This window comes from Megalops cyprinoides, chromosome 5 (genome assembly GCF_013368585.1).
Source record: "Megalops cyprinoides isolate fMegCyp1 chromosome 5, fMegCyp1.pri, whole genome shotgun sequence".
Taxonomy (NCBI): Eukaryota; Metazoa; Chordata; class Actinopteri; order Elopiformes; family Megalopidae; genus Megalops; species Megalops cyprinoides.
This window is the reverse complement of record NC_050587.1, coordinates 23716144-23738297: the sequence shown is the minus strand read 5'-3', so window position 1 is coordinate 23738297 and position 22154 is coordinate 23716144. Positions and strand designations below refer to the sequence as shown.

Here is a 22154-nt window from a genome sequence, read left to right as displayed (position 1 = left end):
AGAGAGGTTGGATCAAGCGTTTATCTGGAGAATGATTGGAGTGAACGTTCACCTTGAGAACAATCACAATGAAGGTTCACCTGGAAAGGTGACAGCAGTTGCAGCAAATGTTCATCCAGAGAATAGTTGTAGAGAACAGTTCCATTGAGATGTCAGATCAGAAAGAAGTCACTAAGAAGTAACTGTGTATGACGCGTCATTAGATGAAGCTATTTTTTTGAACAGGGTTCAGATGCAGTAGGCCTGCACAGCTGGAAACAGGGCTGCACTCTGGCGGTGTTTACAGAGTTCAACGGTGGGGAACTGGCTCCAATTAGAAGCACAAATTTACCCTCAGGAATGGCACAAACAGGCCACCTGCCCCACAGACAGATTCCTCAGATTCAACCACTCATTACCAATGTGAGGATTTGATTAGTGAAATCCATTTAATTTTCGGATTGCAACTGTTACCTATTACTTCAGTGTTGGCACTGTGGTGTTTGAGCTCCTCAGCACGCTTCGAGTTTTGTTGCCTTGACAACAGGCTAACCTTTGACAGAGGTGGACTGAAAAGTACATGCAGCCTTTCTTACATGGAGCATAGAGATTTGGCCCATCTTTTCAGGTCAAACAATTCAGTGGCTTTGAGTCTTTCCAAGCTTACAATCTTCTTACTAAATGAGCTGGATTTCCTTGGTTCATGGAACTTTGAGAATCAACGTCACTGTTTAGACACCAGTTTGTCTAATAGGAGAAATATTTAATGTCAACAAACTGTCAGAGGAAAGACGGTATCAACAGCAAATGACATGTGGAATATACTGTATATATACTTTTTTTCTGGTCTTTGCTTTTCTGTTAAACATGTGGTGAATCACTGCTTCAGGAGCAACACTGAAAACAAAGCAGCTGCTCTTGATAGAGAGCATGCCTCTCTGTCATTTCAGTAGCTACTTCAAGGACATACAGCTGGAGTGGCAATGCAGGCAACTCGACTCGATAGCCAAAGGATGCATGTTGGAGTCCTAGGGGGAATACTGTGGCCCTACCCTTGGGAAAGGAGTCAGTTGAATAAAAAATTAAAGAAATACACACTAAAAGAAACTAACTACATATTTTGCTGCATAAATGGATAATGTGTAATAAGTAGGAACTGTAATTTACTCTTGAATGGAGGGAGCCAGCTGACTAAGTCAGCTAACACCTGGTTCCAAGCGGCCACTTGTCTATTGAGACACCAGCATTAAAGGTTTCGTTTAACATCTCCCTTATTAACTGACATCCAAGAACAGCATCTTAATTCAGATTATCTGACATACATAAAATCACACTGCCATACTGTTGAGGGATGAATCCCCAGTCTCTTGGCCAAGATGGTCCACAAGAAAGTGTAATTTGATATCAGATGACAGGAAGCACTGCCACCATGTGAGTTGCGATGTGCAAAGGATTATGGGTCCTGTTAGCAACTTGTGATATATTTGTGGGGGGAACACGAGTAAGAGTCACTAAGATAAAGTGTAGATTTAGCAAACAGGGTAGCATCATAGAGTGAAAGAAGAATGGAATTCCTTTCCACTGTGTAGGAAGGTGAGTATGTAAAAGGGGACCTTACAGCTCCATACAGAAAAGTTGAGTTTTTCTCAGAAGGGAACCCTCAGCTCTGCTGATGAAAAAGGAATTCCCTTTGAAAGGAAACCCAGGTTATGTATCAAATGGCCTGCACCCAAATTCTGTCATGGTTGGATTACTGTTTTGAAAGCAAAACGTGCTAATTTCTCACCCCCCAAATCTCTCCATCTGGGGTTCCCCACCGGCACATGGACTATAAGGACTGTAATGAAAGAGGCTACCTGTGTACTAAGGGGGGATTCCTCTGTGCCCCCTGCCCTCTGCTATTGACTGTGCTGCAGCCAATCAAAATGAAAACGCTTGGAGATCTACCGACGCATAACAGCTGCAGTCAGTTTCAGTTGTTGGTTGTTCCACCCGACCCCTCAGAAGCAGAGATTAGGCTGATCCATCAGCCAGGAGACTTGTTTTCTCAGGCTTGGGATTGTTGATTCCTTGTTACCACAACTCACTGACTTCCCACCAGCACCGGCGGAAACAAGAGAGACGGGGTTTCCTCTGTGCAGGAAGCAGCACTGAAGCCGAGGGGATCGTCAGGTGGGCGTGGGGGTGGAATAAGGAGCCGCAGCACAGGGAAAAGTACAGACAGATTAATATTCACACACTACCAGAAATGTAATGTTTTTTTTCCATTAGAGGAGCCCAGTTAGGACCAGACAGGTTTGATGGCATGGAAACAGCTGAACTTAGAGCTTCTAAAGGAGCGTTTCAGGTCAGCTGTCGGAAAGCAGGGAAAATGAGGGGTTTTCACTTATTAGGCAACCAAGACGGTTCTATGAGACTATTGTGTGATGTGGCAGTTAAGGAGAAGGGCTTGAAAGCAGAAGGAGAGCCCAGAAAACGGGACAGGTGCAGGTTCCACTCCTATATCTAGTAACAGAGCACTGCTGTTACATCTTTGACCAGGGTACTTACTATAAATGACTTCAAAAAAAGACCCTGCAGTACAAAATAAATCCACAACTGTATCTTCCTGTAAGTTTTATTTTTACAGTGTTTACATTCCAGTTTGTCACAATTTTGTACCATACTGAAATTGACATGACTCATTTATTGAGTGATTAACTGTCTGACTGACTGCTTATAACCTTTACATACTTGCTTTAGTGGCTCTTTCATTCAGGATGATACATGACAGCTACCAGTGTGGATGTGCTTTTTTAAAACTATTTATATTAGTGGATTTGTGCTTGAGAATTTAGGCGAAGAAGTATGAGATTTCCACTTTGGGCCTGAATAAAAGAAAAACACATATTATCTGAAAGGCTCAACGCTGACCATTAAATCACTCCTTCGGTCCTGGCCTGATTCTTCCTATTTTTCAGTCTAAGGAGCACGGAGCAAACGTGGCACAGAAAGGTTGAGAGGGACCAAAACATCCCAGAGCGGGCGCCTTATGCCAAGTACTCTGCTTCCATGGAACGTGCCCTTTGCCAGGTCAGTGCAGAGCTCCGTGGCTGCCGCGCCATCAGAGTTATGACACGCACGTGCTGCAGAGAGCCTGGCCCATTCGGCGTGCCTCAGGGCCTGCTACAGGGCCACGCCCCTGGTGGAACCATCACTCTTCATCACACTCCGAGGAATGCAAGTATGCAGCGACTTCACCTACCATAAATCCAAGGAAGCTTCCATGGGTTCAGGGAGTCCTGTTATATGTGTGCTATTAATCTGTGACTGCTGATCAGCGAATGCCCACCCCACCCCACCACACACACCCACAAATACAGACATCCACACACTAAATTCAGTCATAGAGGGCAGACAGGGCACTATCTTCAATATAACCCTATCCCCACTGGAACATACTTTTTTGGATACTGGACTTTTGTCAGAGACTAAGAAGAAGCTCTCGTACCTCTGGTTGAATTGCTTTGAATACTGGGGCATCCATCAGCGTTATCTGGCTCTGCCAAAGGCAAAAAGAAAACAGAAAACAGAAAAGTCACTTCACATGATACCATGCACTAAATGCGATCCAAGATGTATCCATTTACTTTCCTGTTAGAAATACTGACCGGAGGAGAACTGAATTGAGAAATTATTATGGAAACGATAACTCAAGTTATGTAATATAATGTGCTTTGATATTCAGCCGGGAGGTCCTCAAGGGCCACTGGGTCATCTGGTGTCTATTCTGCACCAATACTAAGTGCCAGAACTAATTACACTATTAATGTGACGACTCTAGCAAATGTTCCATCTCTAAAGGATGACATCACTCCAAAGGGCCAACGAAATGTTTAACCATCAATTGTCCGATGTGAAGATGAAAAGTTCTCGCCGTTTGACAGGAGTTGAGCGGCTGCATCTGATTCCTCCTGTGTGCGTGTACGCTGAATAGTTCTACTCACAGCAAACTCCTCGGGCGTCACCTTCAGCACGTCAAACACGACGGCGTCGTAGCTTTTGGCGTAGTCCACGCTCGGCCCATCCAGAGACTCGGAGCTGCTGCTGCCCTGGATATCGAGACAGACAGACAGATTGCATCAGACAGCCAGGTGGAAAGACAGGTTAGATGGAAAGAAAGACTTATAAACTGGCAGGAGAACAGACAGAGAGACAGGCAGTCTGTATCTGACCGAGACACAGAAACAAAAGAAGCAGACAGGCAGGAGGACCAACCCAAACAGGCATAAGGACAGACAGTGGACCTGACATATTTGATGTAAGGCTGAGTTAAGACCCTTCCTGCTCTATGCTGGTGCTGGAGAAAAACGTTAACTATAAGTTTACTCTACTCTATTCTTCAAGGACCAGTGTCTGCAGGACCACTGTACCCTGGTCCTGGAAGGCTGCAGTCTGCAAGACTACTCTACCCTGGAGGTCCTGGAGGGTCAGCAGTGTTTCCCTCCAGGTCTTTCCTTCCATGCAACCACCCCATCTAGCTTCCCTCCCTGGTTCTGAGTGTGTTAATAGTTTATAGAGTGCTAAAAACATGCTGGACCAAGGCCCTCAAGGACCGGAGCTGAATAGCCCTGGCCGCAATGAGCAACAAGGCAGCCAGAGTAACCAAGCCACTGTTTCCACTGGAGCCATTACACAAAAGCAGCTTCCATGCAGTAATGATTTTATAGGCAGCAACTGTGTCAGCAGTGTCATTATCTCCAGTCATATTCAGTCTCACAATACAGTGTGCAGCTCAAATACTCTGGCAAGGCGTCGTTCCTGCTGATCAGATAACGTGCCAGAAACGCCGCTGGTATTTTCACAGTTTGTGTGAGGCGATTAAGTCTGCTCCGACGACTCTGAAGTTCCAGTCCCTTGTTGCTGTAACCTTGCTTTCACCTGGCCCGTAGAATCACAATCAGCGCCGACACTCAGCACAGTGTATGAGAAGCTTGAATTGAGTGACCGCCAGGATTATCCTCCAAGTCTGCGCAGGCTCCGAATGGGTACGGAGGGTCTTGTGATTGCGTGACAGGGTGTGATGGATGTCCTTGGGACAGCGTTCCCAGCAGTGGAAAAAGGGAAAAGGGGGAGCTTCTACGTTTTACAGCTTTTGGACTAATGGCATCCACATCAGAGAGGATTCTCTGGTTTGTGCTCATGCTGATTTACGAGCCAGCCTATCTGCGGAATGGTGAATATTCCTCTCTTCTCTGTGTGTGGATTTTCGGAAGCATCATCTTTGCATGTGCGCGCAGGCGGGTGGGGGTTGGGGGGGAGAGTCCGGGTGGCGTGCCGGGTCACGAATGCGATATCACGAGTCTAGATGCCGGTCCTCCATCCATACCACGGCATCCCACGCCAGCCGAGGTAGAAACCTGTTTTTTCCATTCCAATGAGTGTGTGCGTGCATGTATTTCTGTGCATGTGCACGTGTGTGTGTGTGTATGTGTGTGTGTTCGTGAGTCACTATCTCTACATGTGCATGTGTTTATGTGCATGTGTGTAACCATGTGAGTGTGCATTTCTGAACATGTGTGTGTGTTTGTGTGAGGACATGTGCCAGTGTGTAAGTGCAAGTACTATCAAAGAAAAGCATTTGGTTGGATGCAGCAAAGCATTTAGCATGAATAAACCTGTAGCAGGCCAGGTTACTTGTTGTGTGATTGGTATAACTGTACGTGGCCATGCACGGGTACCTCTGGAGTGGCGGAGGTGACTGCAACGCCGGCCGTGAGACCGTTCCTCCTGTACATTCTCGTGCTTCACGGGCCTCAGCTGGGCAACACGCATGACTGCTCATCCATACCTGAAACACAGGAGACACCACCATGGACCAATCACTGCCAAAACAAGCAACAGCCATACTCACTTCTTGCTACAATACAAAGGTACAACAGAGATAATTATCACTTGGATAGGGACAGTCAACACTGAAAGAATACAGAAAGACACTAAGAGAGGGATATTCACTGTTGATACACTACAACAGGAACAGTCACTGATGAAACAAAACAGTGATATGCTATAACAGCGATACTCTGTGTTGATCTGATACAGCAATGAATTTTAACAGGGATGGTCGCAGCTGGTATTAACATCAGGGATAATTATCACTGACAAAATACAGTATACAAGAGGGATAGTCACTACTGAGACAATACAGCGATACATTATAACAGGCATAGCCACTACTGAAACAACACTGCCGTATGGCGGGAAGAGTCAGCGCTGCTGTAACACTGAAATAAAGTGTAGATACTCACTACTGATACAACACTGCCATATGTCGGGAATAGTCACTGCTGGTAAAACACCACGATAACTAGGCACCCTGCTCAAGATTATGACTGCAGTCCCTCCAGGACTTGTACCTTCATCTTTTGTTCAGTAACTGTCCAACCACAGTCCTGGTCTACCTTACCTCTGTCCCTCCAGTAAATCAAACAGCTCACTCCAGTGGTGAAGAATTTTAACTTGTATTGCTACAGCCAGTTAGAGAGCTGGAACATTTGAACACTGAGGGAACGGCTCACCTACAAAGTGGTAATTACCATATGGAAATCTACCAGTGCAGTAGAAAAGATCGGATATCATCTCTTAGATGGTTCAATCTGTGTCAGTCACAGAGATCACAGAAGTTCCCCATGTGGCGAAGCTCTTCCAGTGATCTCACTTTTTCTCTACTGACCTGAGAACAGCTATCGAGTACCTGTCTGACCAGCGAGCCAGGGAACAGAGAGGAAAGTATGTGACTTTTACAATGGAAATCTTCACACATATCCAGTTATAAAGTTTTGTATTTTATGGAACGGCTGTGCGCCAGATTGTAAACCTACCACAGCTTGGGCACTGTCACAGAAGAAATTATTCTGCTTTTACAGAATTTGGAAAAAAATATTTCTAAAAGTGCTTTATTTGATAAGTGCGGTGGTGTGGTGCATTAAATTCTTTTTGGACGGTTAGTGCCAGGCTTGACATGTTAGTGCAATTTTGGACAGTTAGTGCCAGGCTTGAAACGACACATGCTGAACTGCTGGGAAACAAACATGTGGGAACCAAATGCCTACAGTAAATTAAAAATGACTCTGCAGTGGCAGAAACATTTGAAAAGGCAGCTAAAGGAATGACACTACATAGGCAGGATCGAGTCAGGATTAAAGACATCCCTGTGTATAACTATAGAAGTTCTCCTGCTCTGTGGGCTCTCTGAAAACCATTATGGCTGTGTCTGACCAGTCACACCTACTCAGACCTGAGCTTGAGGTCAATTCCATTTCAGTTCAGTCAATTCAAGAAATGAATTGAAATTCAATTAATTCATTGAAAGTTACCCATCATTTTGTATGATTTTTCAATTCATGAATTGATGTTCTACAGTATTTATTCCCTAATCTGACTGAACTGAAATGGGATTGATCCCAACGCATTTTTGAACAAAATTTTATATACACAGTGTAACAAACTGTTGACTGCAATCTTTGCGTCAGTAAGTGTGCATCCATGGCTGAGTAGTACCTGGTTCAAAGAGCTACTCCTGTATGATATTTGCTGAGTGCATGTTAACCTTAGATGAGATTTGGGGTTACAAAAGTCTTTTGTTTGGTTCTTTCCACAAATGAACAAATGACAGCTATACAGTTACCATTATCTTTCCCCCAAGTTTGTACTGAGCAAAAAAGGAAGAAGTTAAAAAAAATAGAAGAGGAAAGACTTACATCTTAATGATCATTTCATATCTTTCATTGCAGATTCTCTTTAATCCTTAGCACCAAAAGCCATGCCACACATGAACTGTCCCTTTAAGCCAATCTCTCCCTTTTATATGACTCATAAATGTCAAATACAGAACTCTACAGCCAAACTATTCCTGTTAAACAATGTCCTGTTTAAAACTGTACATTTCCATCAGTGCAACACAGACAATACAACAGATCTTCACACTGTTACACAGTTTATGTGAGAGGTTTTTTTTTTGGTTTACTCCAATATAAATCTGAACAGCACTGGACCATTATAACTGAGCATGCATACAAAGGCTACCACAAGCTTTTTCCTCCACTAGTAGTGCTAAAATGCCCCCTTAAGGAAAAATACGGAACTGCCACAATTATTCTTCTAGTCTGAGGCAGTATTGAAACTTAAAACTTTTTAACTGTACTATAGTTAAAATTAAATATGAATTTTTGTTTCCTTAATAGCAATCCTGCATTTGAAAATAGACAATAGACAATAAAAAATGGAAATACTACATATCTTACTATTCATGTCAAACATGGTTTAGGCTTAGGGAGATTAAGATGCTCCACTGCTGTTAACTCCTTCTGACCCTCAATACAGAGTACCCAGATTTCAGTCTGCATGCAAAACGAAAAGGGGTGACTGGGAGTAACCTGCCTGAATGTCTTTTGGGAAGAATGTCTAATCGTGAAAACCGTGTTAGCTGCTGGAAGTGACGCTGGTGTTCCAGAGGAGGCACTCTTTCCTCTTCACCAAGCAAAACACAAATTCCCCAGTGCAATGATGGGAACAATGTGCTGTACAAGACGCCATCTTTCACATGAGGCAATAAACCGAGACCCTGATTCACTAAAGATTTCATGACACTGAGGTTTTGGAATGTTCTCCCCAAATATATAAGGCTGTTTACATAATCATGAAACCCTAAAACGTTATAAAATTACCTGCAACTCTGCCTCAACTAGTGAGTGCAAAAGGATCATCACGCATGTGGGTGCTACACAGTAATGGTTGAGAGGAGTGGGCCCCCATACTGTAAAGTTCCTTGAGATCCATGCATTTTTTTTTTTTTTCATTTTTTTTTTATTTTTCATCATTATTAGTATTATTGATGACTGGATGATGATTGTGGTGCTGACTAACAGAGCAATTCAGTGTTAGGTGCAATTTAGTGTTAGTCATAGGTGAAAATTCTGAAAGCTGGTTCTACAACAAAGGAAGCTTTGATTCTCAAACCGTCACCCAGCACTATGTTTAGAACTCTGGACCAGCCTGCTCTGGCCCCCCTCTTCCCAAGAACAACCACATGCTGTTACACTAACATCAGCTATTCATTATCTGTATCTATTCATACATATGGTGCCCTGGTGGAGCAGATATTAATGGGCTTGACCATAACTCAGTCAGAGTGGAAAGGTGAAGACATCATAAAGACCACAGGTTAAAAGTGTATCAGAGGGCAGTGAAATCACACAAGTCAGCAGAGCCTTTTGTATAAAGAGCCAGTATAATTGCAGCATTTATTTACTTAGAAGACACCCTCATTCAGAGCAACTTCAAGAGCCTACATGTTTACATACAATCCATTTATTCAATTTGATATATCCTGGACTAATTCAAGTTAAGTGCATTGCTCAAGGGTATGCAGGTTACCTGAAAATTGAGTCCCAGTTTATTACCCACCAAACCACTCTGCTGCCAATTAGCAAGATCATCTCTCTTCTGCTATCATCTCTCTTCACAGAGCTTGAGCTAGTATTGCTAACACCATAGTCATTCTGTGCATGTGTGCTATGAAGAGCTGACAAACCAACTCTCCTAAAACATTGTGCTAATACACAAAAAAATCGCCTTTCAGCAGCTTTCAGCAAAAGGCACAGAGTTGACATAAATTCAGCCTTTGAAGATCAGGTTCTGATAAGAGAATAACCGGAAAATCGATTCAAATACTACCATCACAATATGAGATAGTTAAGCTGATTAGAAAAGGAAAAATATTTTGTTGTCATTTTGCCCATAGGACTACAATGGATTAAATCTTTTTTCAAACTCTTCATCAGAAATACTTACAATAACCAGAAGGTGGCAGCAGCATTCACTAATAAAGCAACATTTAGTAAGCCGCATGCTCACTGTGTCCTCAAACAAGGCAGTCATTTTCCCTTTTGCATTAGTGTCTAAGCACTGCTGATTCCACAAGTTCAGAATAACTAGTTGTTTATTTCAACTTAATTAATGTCTGTTTCCAATGTCAATACCAATTAATTTGCTTTGGCATTTCAGCTAATATGTACTGCTCACTCTTTGCTGGGAAAGCTGTTGGTGACAGGCATCCTTGTATACTGCCAGTGTGAGCTGGTGGAGCTTAAATGAGAACACAAGCAGCAGATTACTGCTTTGTGATGTAGTCCTATGTGTGTGTGTGTGTGTGTGTGTGTGTGTGTGTGTGTGCGTACATTGGATGGCATGGGGGTTAGGGTTGGGAGTTGTGGGGGGGGGGGGGGGTCGTGGAGGACCATTCAATGTAACCTTTATGACACTTTCTACTTACATTTACTCAAACAAACGTAAGTATTACAATTTTTCAATGCTCACAAGTTATAAATCATCTGCATAAAAAACAGGAGCTGGCGCTGGGCAGTGTCTCCACCAAGGACAGTACAATGAGAGAACACAAGCAAAACAAACACACACAGGTAATTCACACCTGCTAGCCTCAGGTGTTAACTACAGATGTCAGAGGGCAGTGTTTTTGGGTTGATGCTATTGATGCTTGTGTTGTGAATGGCAACAGAGCGGTGACTGGCTTCTGACACACCCTCCTGTTCCTGCAGCAAATTCACTCCCGTGTGTAAAAATCACACATTGAATCTCTGCTCCTCCGTGCAGAACAACCACCGCTTTGAGGCGCTCTCGGTTAAGTCCTCAAACCAAGCCAAGTGGGTTTACTGTACACACAAGACAGGCAAAGTACCAGACTCTAACCTCATCATTTGTTCTCGGGAACGTCTGAGGTGAACACAAGAGTTGGGGGGTTGCCATAGAAACGCTGTCTTTCTCCCCTGCAGTTCCACAATAAAAGCTGAAGTAGACACGGTGCAGAGAGCAGGAGCACCTTGCCCTCAGTACTGACAGCTTTAGCCTGCATTCCGAGATTAGGGATCGACAGTACATGTGCCAACTCTCCACACACGCAAAAAAGGAACGCTGTGACCCACTGTGACTTCCCAATCTGACATCTGACATATCATCCATTTATACAGCTGGAAACTCACTGGGTTGATCCAGGTAAAGCACTGAGATCAAGGACACAACACCAGCACTGAAGCTGAGAGATGCGTGTTGTCTCTATGTCCCGTATGCATCACCTGGAACCTGACTGTCACAAACCAATACCACTTCCAGATTATGCAGAAATGTACAGTGTGGCACATATAGTTTCAGTTCTCTCTGTCTCCCCAAGGACTTTTTTTTGTGAATAGATTGCTACACTACAGCAAGACAAACTGCTAATCTATGGAATGAAAATTGTGTGTGTATTCTCCTACTCTGTTTTCTAAATGACTATACACAGAGAACCAATGAAATGACAGGTGACATGTCACAGGTACTGTTCCTTACATTTACATGTATTCATTTGACACTTTTATCCAAAGCGAATTATAAGTGAGGCAGAATACAAGAAAAGCAAAAAGCCATAGAAGGATTCAACAATATTATAAGCATATCCTTTCACCTGCTCACAGCGTTTTGCTTTGCCCCCCCCACCTTTGTACCCCCCCCTCACCTTTGTACCCCCCCCCCCAACAACCCTCCCTCACCACACCGCTTACATGGAGAACAGTTTAGATGAATCAGACATATCCCACAATGCCCTTCATCCTTCCCCAAGACAGAAGCAGCTGTGATTCAACAGCTACTGTAAACAACTCAGCATGAACAGCTGACAGGGTGCTCCAAACTAATAAGCTGGTGTTTTTGGTGAAAAATACAAGGGCACACCTTGGCTCTCTGCCTAAAACCAGGTTCTTTGCAGAAAGGAGGCATCTCACATCTCTCTTCCAGCTGACACACAGGGGTGGTGTGCAGGGCGTTAATTGCACACCCCCAGTTCAGTTACCATTTAATTACAATCTCCACAGGCACACGTCTGCACTAGTTCCAAAGACTAAAATAGAAGCGAGACAAAAAAGGCATAACAAGGACAAAAGCGTGTTGTCAACACAGGGGAAGCCATGAAGGCTTGGTTTAAGAGGCCGATGGTTCCCAGAAAAACGGCAACTGAAAAGTATTTTGGAAAACCTTCACACCCAGAATAAACCCTCCCAGATAAGAAAGAATATAAAATTTTGAAGACAATGTTTTGAAGGGTCAGAGGGTTAGATATGAAGAAAGGAAACGCAATTTTGCATCTCTGAGATAACCACCTCTACCGAGGGGGGTGTAGTCCACTCATGTACTATAAAAGACAACAACATACAGTCAAATATGTAAGATATGTCTTCTGTTTTGCTACATGGTTCCCCAGTGGTGCAAACGCTAATGCTTAATGGTGCTTAAAGTTTAATCCTGGCATTCTTTTTTGCTCCTTAGTTATTTTAAGACTTCATCTCATCTCTTATATTTCACTCTGAAATTCCAATAAAAGTGTCAATAAAATATTCAAATACACCAAAATATCATAAAAATGGAAACCAATCAAAATATCGCAGTGCAGATCTGAGGAAATAAAATAACAATGGTGTGTTTACTGGCTTAACCTGTTATCGCTGGGATTGATCTAGGCAGACTGCTGCGCTCGTCATGTGAAGAGACTGCCACATGTTCAGTCTGTTATTGATGCAGACAGAGAGCAAATCAGAATCCTTATTGATTTTTCTGGGAATCTGCCCATTCCTTCTCAACTCTGACCCAGAGATACTGTGCTGTGTTGCACAGAGATCTACAGTCATTTAACTGTGACCTAAGTAAGTTAACTGTGAGGTCACCTGACAAGAACAGCAAACTCTGCAGTTGGTTTGATATATTACCCTTCTCTATTTCTTTCTTCAGCATCATGGGGGCTGGCTGTGACACAGATAGTGAATGAAACCTGGTGATTCAGTAATGTTCAGCAGATGTGCTCATATAATTGCGTCGCAGCACAGAAAGTTCTCACCAAGGATCATATTCTAAAATAAGTTAAATTAATCAAGATCAAAACTTCCTAGGTTGAACAGCATGCATAGAAGAGGATGATCACAGGTTTCATTCAAATTCAATAAATTTCAGTAACATGAAATCAGGGGAGCAACTTCTAGTCTCCTATAGACAGACCACAGCTATTTCCTGTTCTCAGTGCATTAGAAGAGTTCACTGAAAATCTGAAACATAATAGGAGCCAGTAATAAGCAGGTCAAGCAAAAACAAGACTTTGTAAATGTTCCATGACACAGCAGTGTCAACACTCTAATGCTTCAGGTCCTCAGGAATAATCAATCATGTATTGAGATGTAAATGAATTCACATACAGCTAAATTAGCCTGAAGCAATCGACAGAAAGTATCAATATTAATGGCAAGCCTATTAATAAAACATGGAATCTTCAGTGATGACAGGATTCTCTGAAAAGGTCTGGATCCAATATAAGACAGGATTTACTACAAAATCTACTATTACTTGTAATACTACTACTGCTGCTACTGACACTACTGTAACAATAACAATAATCATAATAATAAGACAAAGACACTATCAGTATAAGACAATATCAGTAAATTCACAAATGAGCTACTCTAGTTGACTGTGGGTCAACTGCAGAAGGATCAGCATTTTTCATAAATCACAAACACAGACACCTATGCACATATGCATGCAAATACTCACACACACACACACACACACACACACACACACACACACTCACACACACACACACACACACACACACACACACACACACGCACACACACACATGCACACAGACACACACACTCACAGCTCCCTGTGAGCGCTCTGGCTGATGGATGTGTTCAGCAACTCCCCCCATCAAACCTGCAGGTGTGTTCTGAAGCTCCGTTCCTGGAGCGGGGTTCTGCCGCGACTGCGGAGACGTCCACCGTTGCCGGGGCAATAGAGCACGCTCTAATCTGTTTATGCCTTTGTATCCAGCTCTGAGAGCGGGGACTGGCAGCAGCTGCCAGAGTACCAGGCAGTAACCTCACCTCTGCCCCCTCCCTCTCCTCCGTCTCCCCCTTTCCCCCCATTTTACTCCTTCTCCTTATGTCTCACAGCAATGCACTGTCGCTCCTTTCCCCAGAGCTAAACCTTCATCCATCAAGCTCAAAACTGACATTCACAATATGAACAATACATTGCTTACATACGTCAAAATATATGGCATGATATATAAAACGTGCAAGTTATTGCTACCTTCATGTGTAGATAACATATTACTTATGCATGAATAAATAAATATTCTAAGTATTATCAAATATTTATTTGTAGAATTGATTCTATAATAACTACATAAAATTATATTTATCAAAGTGGCCCTGGACAGACCAGCACACCTGGAGAAAATAGTGGTGTTCAGCACTCGGTTTTCACTGCGGAGTTTTTATTCCTTATTGTTCAGTCCTTAGTGCTCAGGGCCTCAGAGCTTTAAGACAGTCAAGTTGATTGAGGGGATCCTGAATACAAAAGCAAGCTGAATCACAGTGTAGTAAAGACAGAATTGTCTATTCATGCACAAACAACTGTCAGAAAAGAGACAGCCTGTTAACGATTGCTCAACTGCATTCTAGCCTAAGGAGAGCTAGACATAATACAAGTGCACGATCAAACATGAAACTATCAATAACTCCACTGACATACTCTGTGTTCAGCAGAGCCTGGATGCCATGTGTATCAGCGGTAATGAAGCAACACTACAGCACACACCACAACTGTATTTCTTTGCTTCTGCTCTTGTGTGGATTATGTATTCTGTGTGAATCTTTTAAGCTTATTTATAAATATAATTTTTATATCTCTTGCCCACTGGGAGACCAGCATCTGCTAAACTAGTAAATAGTGAAGCATTAATACATTCAAAACTCCAAGCTGTTCTTGTACTCCTGCTATTCTTCTCCACTGTCTTACAATACTTGGACTTGTTTAGCAGTCAAGTCTGAAGTCACACTGAAGATGTTTGCAGTTTATTAAATCAACTTTTTTGTATTAATGATGCAAATCTGTGCACTGTGTGAATCTGTAAATGTTCCTCCATCAAACCTTTTGCTCAATTTGAGGCAGAATGCAGGCAAGCATTTTTTTCAGTGTTACAATGCTGACGATGCATCTGTTGTAACATGCCTTATCCCTCATCCAGGTGAGAAAGTGTTGCTTTGGTTATAATGGTTATTATTTTTGACATTTCACATCTTAACTGTATAGGTTTTATCTCCTGATTAGATGTTCCTTGTCTGGGAAACTTACCCAGCTTACCTTTATCCATTTATACGGATGGACATTTTGCTAAGTATGACATGTTGGGTAACTTTTGGAAAGGTACAACGGGTATACCCTTGAGGGAAACAAACCTGCAACCCTCAGTCACACAATTACTGGGCTGCGTTCATCACGGAAACACATTAGAGAGCCCTATGACTGAAGACGCTGTGGGAAATCGTGGCTGAATTACAGTGCCCGTCCTAAAAATGGTACGTATTGTGATGACCCCGATGTTCCACTGACCCCTGAATTCTGGGATGGAACTACTTTCTGACAGCTGATGAGGGATGACTTCACCTTCCCAGCAGGCAGAGTAGCAGCATAATACAGGACACTTAATTCTCAGTCTGGACAGCACAGCCCAATTTAATGTTGGGACAATACATCATGATTGTTCAGCCTCAGGGCCTTGATCACCAGTGATAGGATAGCCTTTCTGTGCCATGGTCCAATCACATAGGCTAAATTTCCTTGTGCTTGTACCTTTCCCCAGGCTTCTTGTTACGAGTATGTGTGACTGGCAGGACAATAATAGGGCTATCAGACAAGCTTAAAGTATACAGGATCCAGGGCAATAACCAATCAGAATACAAGTATTCAGTGAACACAAGCACATCCGTGTGGAAGATTACATGAATTGGCACAACCTTTTCCAGATGGAGGTGTCTTAACACACTGCCTCAGACAACATTGCAGAGAAGAGAGCATTTTAGTCAAGCTTAACACAAGCCAAACATAAACAACAGCATCAAACCGAGCACCCAAGAGAGATGCTGAGACTTACAAGACATCTACTCCCTAAACCAAAAGGCAGATACAGCTCTGAGTGAAGATAACACATTTCATGTTTTATTCATTTAGTGAAACATTCATCTCTGATGTTTATAGGTTATTGGGTGAACATAAATGCCAAGAAACGTACCAACCCTCAGTTAAGCATGCATGTTACTGCAAACCTCTTCCTGGTATCAGTAACTGTCAGGTCTGTGAATTAAGAGTGAGGAGTTGGAAGACGGAGGTTTGCTTCAAAGCAACAGATCATTCTTAAAGCTCCCAAGATTCTTCTATAAACAAAAGTGGTTCTGTAAAGATGGCATGCTATAATTCATCTCCTACATTAAGTGCATACCACCCTGTTGAAGTGCAAGCATTTTAAATACCTTTTTGGTGAGCTGAGAAAGCATCTTGCCAGAGATCATTAAACACTACCTCTTCATATTGATTCATGGGCTATTAGAATACCAAATGCTGTCAGAACATGCTGCATTGTACTTTCTGCCAAAATCTTTGTATGTAAAAAAAATAATAAATCAGTAAACGAACACTCTCCCTCCCTCTCTCTTGTTTCAAAGCCGGTTTTCGAAAGAGGAGGGAGGAGAGCAGAGCTGTCTCTAGAGCACTCCTTAGGTCCATTTGGACGGAAGCCATTACCTTCAAACTGTCTCACACATACTATTTCAGAGGGAAGGGGTGTGTGTGTGTGTCTGTGCGTGTGTGTGTGTGCTTGTGTGCATGTTGGGGAGGGGAGTATTTTGATAACCTGTTTGATTGGTTAAACTCCAAACAAGTGCCATAGCCATAGGCATACTTCCCTCCAAATAACTGTTTATACACATACCTCATCACACCAGTTGCTTTGAAAATGCGCAGATCTTTTACAAATGCGTAATATGCAAATTCAATTTCATCCTAACATAGAGATAAATATGCATAAATATGCACAATTCCAATCTGACACTCAGGGACAAAGCCCCCACACCCATGCCCTGCTCTTACAGTAGCCCAAATCAATTGCTCAGTTTGACTAAATACAAAATTAATGAGCTACTATCAGTGCTGTTTCAGCAAAGGACCATTTAAGTCACAAGCTGGAAGTTCACACCGTTAAGTGGCATGGTGAATGCTGGACAACTGCAAAATAGTCAGTCTCCAGTCAAGAAAAGAAGTGAATACTACTGAAGGCAGTCCCAAAAACAGACAGACAGGGGCTTCCAAGGACGGTCATCCAGTAGCAGCCAAAAATAGGCCCATGCTGGTCCCAGTGCAGGAAGGGTGGAGTGGGTGAGGGGCTCTCTTTTCTCTGTTGCCAAGGCTACATTTCTCACTGTGAACAGCTGTCCCTCAGTCAGTCCATCTGTCTGTCTGTCAGACTGTGAATGAAAAAGCGATTAAAAATCGCCACACAAGCCCTCGGGCGCCTGTGAATGAATGGAAAGGATTAGCTACCTCTATTCACTTTTAGCCTTTTTGGTGCTGTATCGGTTGCCATGGCTTTCATATTTTGTTTTCAGGGCACTGACCAAATAGAGCTAAACAGGGAAAAGCTCCAAGACCCTTTTAAAGAGCTCCAAGGTTCACAGCTCTGAGGTCCACAGTCTTGCGATGTGTCCTTCCACCCCCACCTTTCCTCAGCCAATCCTGGATGTGTGAATAAATCCATTCAGTAGCAGGCTGCTTTCAGACGGCACCACTTGGCTCCACCTGACCCCTGTCACAAAGCCAGGTGGAGGAGAGGCGTGGCCCGGGGCCCGGCGACGTGTGAGGACGGGAATGCGGACACCGGACAAAGCTGCACCGCCGCTCACGCACCCTGCTGGGCTCGGTGGGCGCCATGGCAACGGCTCCACTGCTTCTGTGGATTACCGTCCGGCTTTTCACAGCCGTCCAGGGAAGTGGCTTTCGCAGACAGAGCGTGAAGGGAAATCTAAGATCAGTGCTGCAACGGATTAGCCAGAGGCCGGCGCTCACAGTGCGACTTTGTGGTTACGGGCCACGGGGCTTGCATCCAGATGGCCGCAGGTTCAAATCCATGGGTGAGGTGCTACTGTCCGAGGCACTTCGCATGAAAGGTTCCTACAAATATCCTGCTGTCCTTCCTGAGAAATGTTAGACAGGCAACTTGCCCTGGAGTGACTGACCATGGACCAAATGAATAATTAGGTTTAGAGGGTTTTCACTCCATTTCTACCAGAGTTTATGTCTCTAATGATCACAGCTGTTTCTTAAAGTTTCTTAACTGAAAACCTTTTGTGCATAAAAGGACACATAAATGACAACTACTTAAAAAGGGAAATTTTGTTTAAATTGAGGCGTTGTAATTGGGCACTAACAAGTGTGCAATAAAGGACCATCATAATAACCTACTGCCAGATTCATGGTGAATCTTGTGAAACAAGGCAGTTATACAGTAGGTAGTCAAGTGCATCTGAAACGACAGAGAACCGCAAAGCCTTTCAGAGTCTCAAAGCCATTAAAGCCCCCTTGTGACTTCACTGGAAAGAGTGAAGGTGTGACCCCAGGTCTATGCCTTAGGTCTAAGCTAGGCACTAATCACATGACCTGATCACATGACCTTAGAGACCTACAGCCTGACCTTTCTGCATAGGGGCAAAAAAGCTGCATGGGAAGCGTCCTAAAGCCCTTGAAACTTTGATCCTTCACTGAAAGGACACATAAGGACTCTGCCACAGCCATAAGGGGATCTAAAGACACTGTTCCAAAATCAGGGCTAGTAAATATTTGTACTGGTGGGCAGATATTTGGTAAACAGCAGCAGAGGTCGATGGGGTTATTGGGGGGGGGGCAGCTCCTCAAACAGTCAACATTTTACACTTAAAGAGGTTGTTCTTCAGCAGACTCACTCCCTTCAAAAATTTGATATGCAGCACATACCCTCATAGGCTGAAGTAATCGTATTTTAACTTTTTTTGTCCTGAGCTGAAACGAGCTAAAAGGCAACCACTTTCAACATAGAGTCAAAAATGAATTCCAAAATTGAAGGAACTGATTAAACATGTCAATTATTGCCTATATTTTATAGTATGTACAATTTCTCTCTTTCTCTCTCTCTATCTCTGTCTCTCTGTCTGTCTCTCTCTGTCTCTCCCTCTCTCTCTCGCTCTCTCTCTGTCTCTCTCTCTCTCTCTTCTGCTCTTCTTATGGCTTTCCATTGAACTAGAAACACTCCAACAGGCAGGTATGAGAGAGAGTTGCCACAGCTGGAACAGTCTTGAAAAACTTGCCCTAAAATGGTGGATATTCTTCAATAGTCAATGCCCCTTTTGGGAGCCATGGGCTTAGGTAACTAATTAAGTTTTCTGCTCTCAGATAGATAAACAGACTGATTTAGCATTTTAATAAGTATTTTCACAAAATTCAAACTAGATTCAAGCTATCTAACAGATCCACAGGCAATGAGGAGTTTCATATTGAGACATATTCAGCACACGTTCTGTCAAAGAGCATTGTATAGGAGCAGCCCATGTGGAAAATGTGAAAAGATGATTACCCAGTGAATGTTTAGCCAATGATTCTGGGGTACATTTGCAAGCACAATATCCCCATTGTTTATTATCATGGATTATAATAGCGCATAATGGTGTAATAGTTAAGACTGTAAAATGTTGCGATACTCTTGAGAAACTAACAACCCTTTTAACAATGCCTTGGTGTCAAAATAGTTTGTCCTTTCAGCCACAAAAAATCATCCATAACCTGGCATAAACTGAAGTGATTCGCCAAATCGCAGCATAAATTTATTGCCTCTTAATTTGGCCTGATTGGTTGCATCACCAAAGTCTTTCCCTTTTACCTGAATGTTGTTCATCATGCACAAACACACCCCCATCAGTTCACCAAAACTACTGTATTGCTAGCACATGCTGCTTCAGCTATGTTCCAGCCACTAGGAAAATAACAAGAGCCATAACAAGAACTACACAAGCCATTTATATTACATATTAAAATGAGGAAATGCTCCCTGATTTCACGCATTCACTACCCCCAGAGCTCCGCTGTCATTGCCGCAGTTTAATACAAAGCGCTACAAAAAAGGTCAGCTCTAAAACACTGTTCTGAGATCAGTCTAAGGGGACCTGATGTTTAAAAAAAAAAACTTATTCATGTTCAAGAATATACCCCTTCAGACTGTGGCTGACAGCTGAGGGTCATATAGGTACAGCCGGCTGTTCTAACCTCAGAACTAAAAAGAGCTCCCCTAAGACCCCCCCTATCTGAAACTTCAGGCCTAACTTTAGGTGCCAGGGAGCGTGCGCGTGCGGGGGTACAGCAGGACAGGAGTGTCGAAACCAAATACGTGCGATCAGCGAATGACTGAGGGAGTGTGGCCAGATTGGCCTTACAAGCATGTTCCAGAAAGCGGAGACGCGTGGCGTAATTAGCATCCGTCTGCTGTGGCTACCGTGAGTTCACTGCCACGCCTGTAACGGGCATCCAGCCATGTTGGGAGCAAGGAAACACAGCCTGCAGCAGTGTGAAGTGCTGATGCAGAGATGCCCTCTGTCATGCAGCTCTGAAGAGTGACGCTCCCTCCCATTTTACACTTGGCTCCAAAAAGGACTCCTTTCACGTTGTATTTTGGGGTTGCAGGTAACCGTGAGGCTGTACGTTCTCTCATTACAGGCCACACATCTGGACTTTAAAATGACTGTCGGACATGCAATGATTGGGTAGTGTAACCATAACAGGGGCGTTAAAAAGAAAAATTAGAAATTCACCAGAAAATAAAGAGTCTGTGACATGAAAACCAGACTAAACGGACTATAACACACACAGAACGAAGAACATGTGGGAAATCTTTCCCTTGCGATACCATTCACTGAACGATGAATCATTTCTGGTTTGTGCTAAAAGAGAACTGAAAATAGATTGAAAAAAAGGTTTGTACCCGTTTGACACAAACCACTGCCCCTTCCAGCCCAAATTGAGATAAAGCTCACCACAGAAGACATTAAGTTCTATTGAACGCCATCTCACCCCTGCCTATATTTCCCCTGACACATCCAGCCTAACACCCAAAATGGCTCCACTGACTACAACAGAATGTGACTGCAAATCGCTCAGTGGTGTAGAGGACACGTAATAGTCATGTACTGACAAACCTGAATCTGAGATCCAAATGATGCCAGACCAACACCAACCAGCACTAGCACCAACAGCATCAAAGGTACATGCTGATAGAGACAAATTGACATTTTGCTCTCACATCAATATTATTTTAGGTGCTTTTATTTACTATACACACAAACAGACACATGCACACACTATACACTATATGGACAACAAGTATTCGGATGCCTGACCATTACATTGTAATGACATTGTATTCAAATACATATACTTTAATACGGAGCTGGTCCCCCTTTTGCAGCTATAACAGCTTCCACTCTCCTTGGAAGGCTTTCCACAAGATTTTGGAGTGTTTCTGTGGGAATTTGTGCCCATTCATTCTGTAGAGCATTTATGAGGTCAGCCACTCATGTTGGACAAGAAGGCCTGGCTCACAATCTCCGTTCCAGTTCATCCCAAAGGTGCTCGATGGGGTTGAGGTCAGGGCTCTGTGCGGGCTAGTCAAGTTCCTCCACACCGAACTCATCAAGCCATGTCTTTATAGTCCTTGCTTTGTGCACGGGGGAACAGTCATGTTGGAATAGAAAAGGGCCTTCCCCAAACTGTTGCCACAAAGTTGGAAGCATAGCATTGTCCAAAATGTCTTGGTATGCTGAAGCATTAAGATTGCCCTTCACTAGAGATAAGGGGCCTAGCCCAAACCCTGAAAAATAGGTGTGGCCAAATACTTTTGCCCATATAGTGTACATACACATGTACACATACACAAATGCAAAATACATACACACAAACTGTACATACATTCACACATTAACTAGGGGAAACAATCTCAGTGTGAAGAGCTATCTTCTGTCTGATGAGGATATGAGTAGTGAGGAATACAGTTAGACAGGGAAGAAATCTGAATGGGCCGATGGCATTGACTTCAGCAGTGGTTTAGACCTCATACTACAACTAGAAGGACAGTTACAGTGATCAGATTGTACATAGCTCTTCTAATAGAAGAGAGATGATGCAGTGGCCTCCACTGTTCCAGCATAAATTGTATTTTGTATAAAAAGTGGGCACTGATC

General features: G+C 43.2%; 1 protein-coding gene across 3 annotated transcripts in view; it reads right to left on the bottom strand.

Annotated features, from left to right (window-relative positions):
• The window catches only part of LOC118778212 (ras-specific guanine nucleotide-releasing factor RalGPS1-like), a 153375-nt gene that overhangs the window by 124730 nt on the left and 6491 nt on the right, over positions 1 to 22154 (bottom strand). For 2 of the 3 annotated variants that reach the window (XM_036529627.1, XM_036529629.1), the window contains exons 2-4: positions 5700 to 5809; positions 3966 to 4070; positions 3470 to 3520 (exon numbers count right to left, since the gene is read on the bottom strand). In XM_036529627.1, coding sequence (XP_036385520.1) covers positions 3470 to 3520; positions 3966 to 4070; positions 5700 to 5756 — 213 coding nt within the window. In that variant the 5' untranslated portion in view covers positions 5757 to 5809. Of the gene's footprint in view, positions 1 to 3469; positions 3521 to 3965; positions 4071 to 5699; positions 5810 to 13717; positions 13757 to 22154 lie in introns of those variants that run through there. The other variant, XM_036529628.1, reaches the window with a different exon arrangement.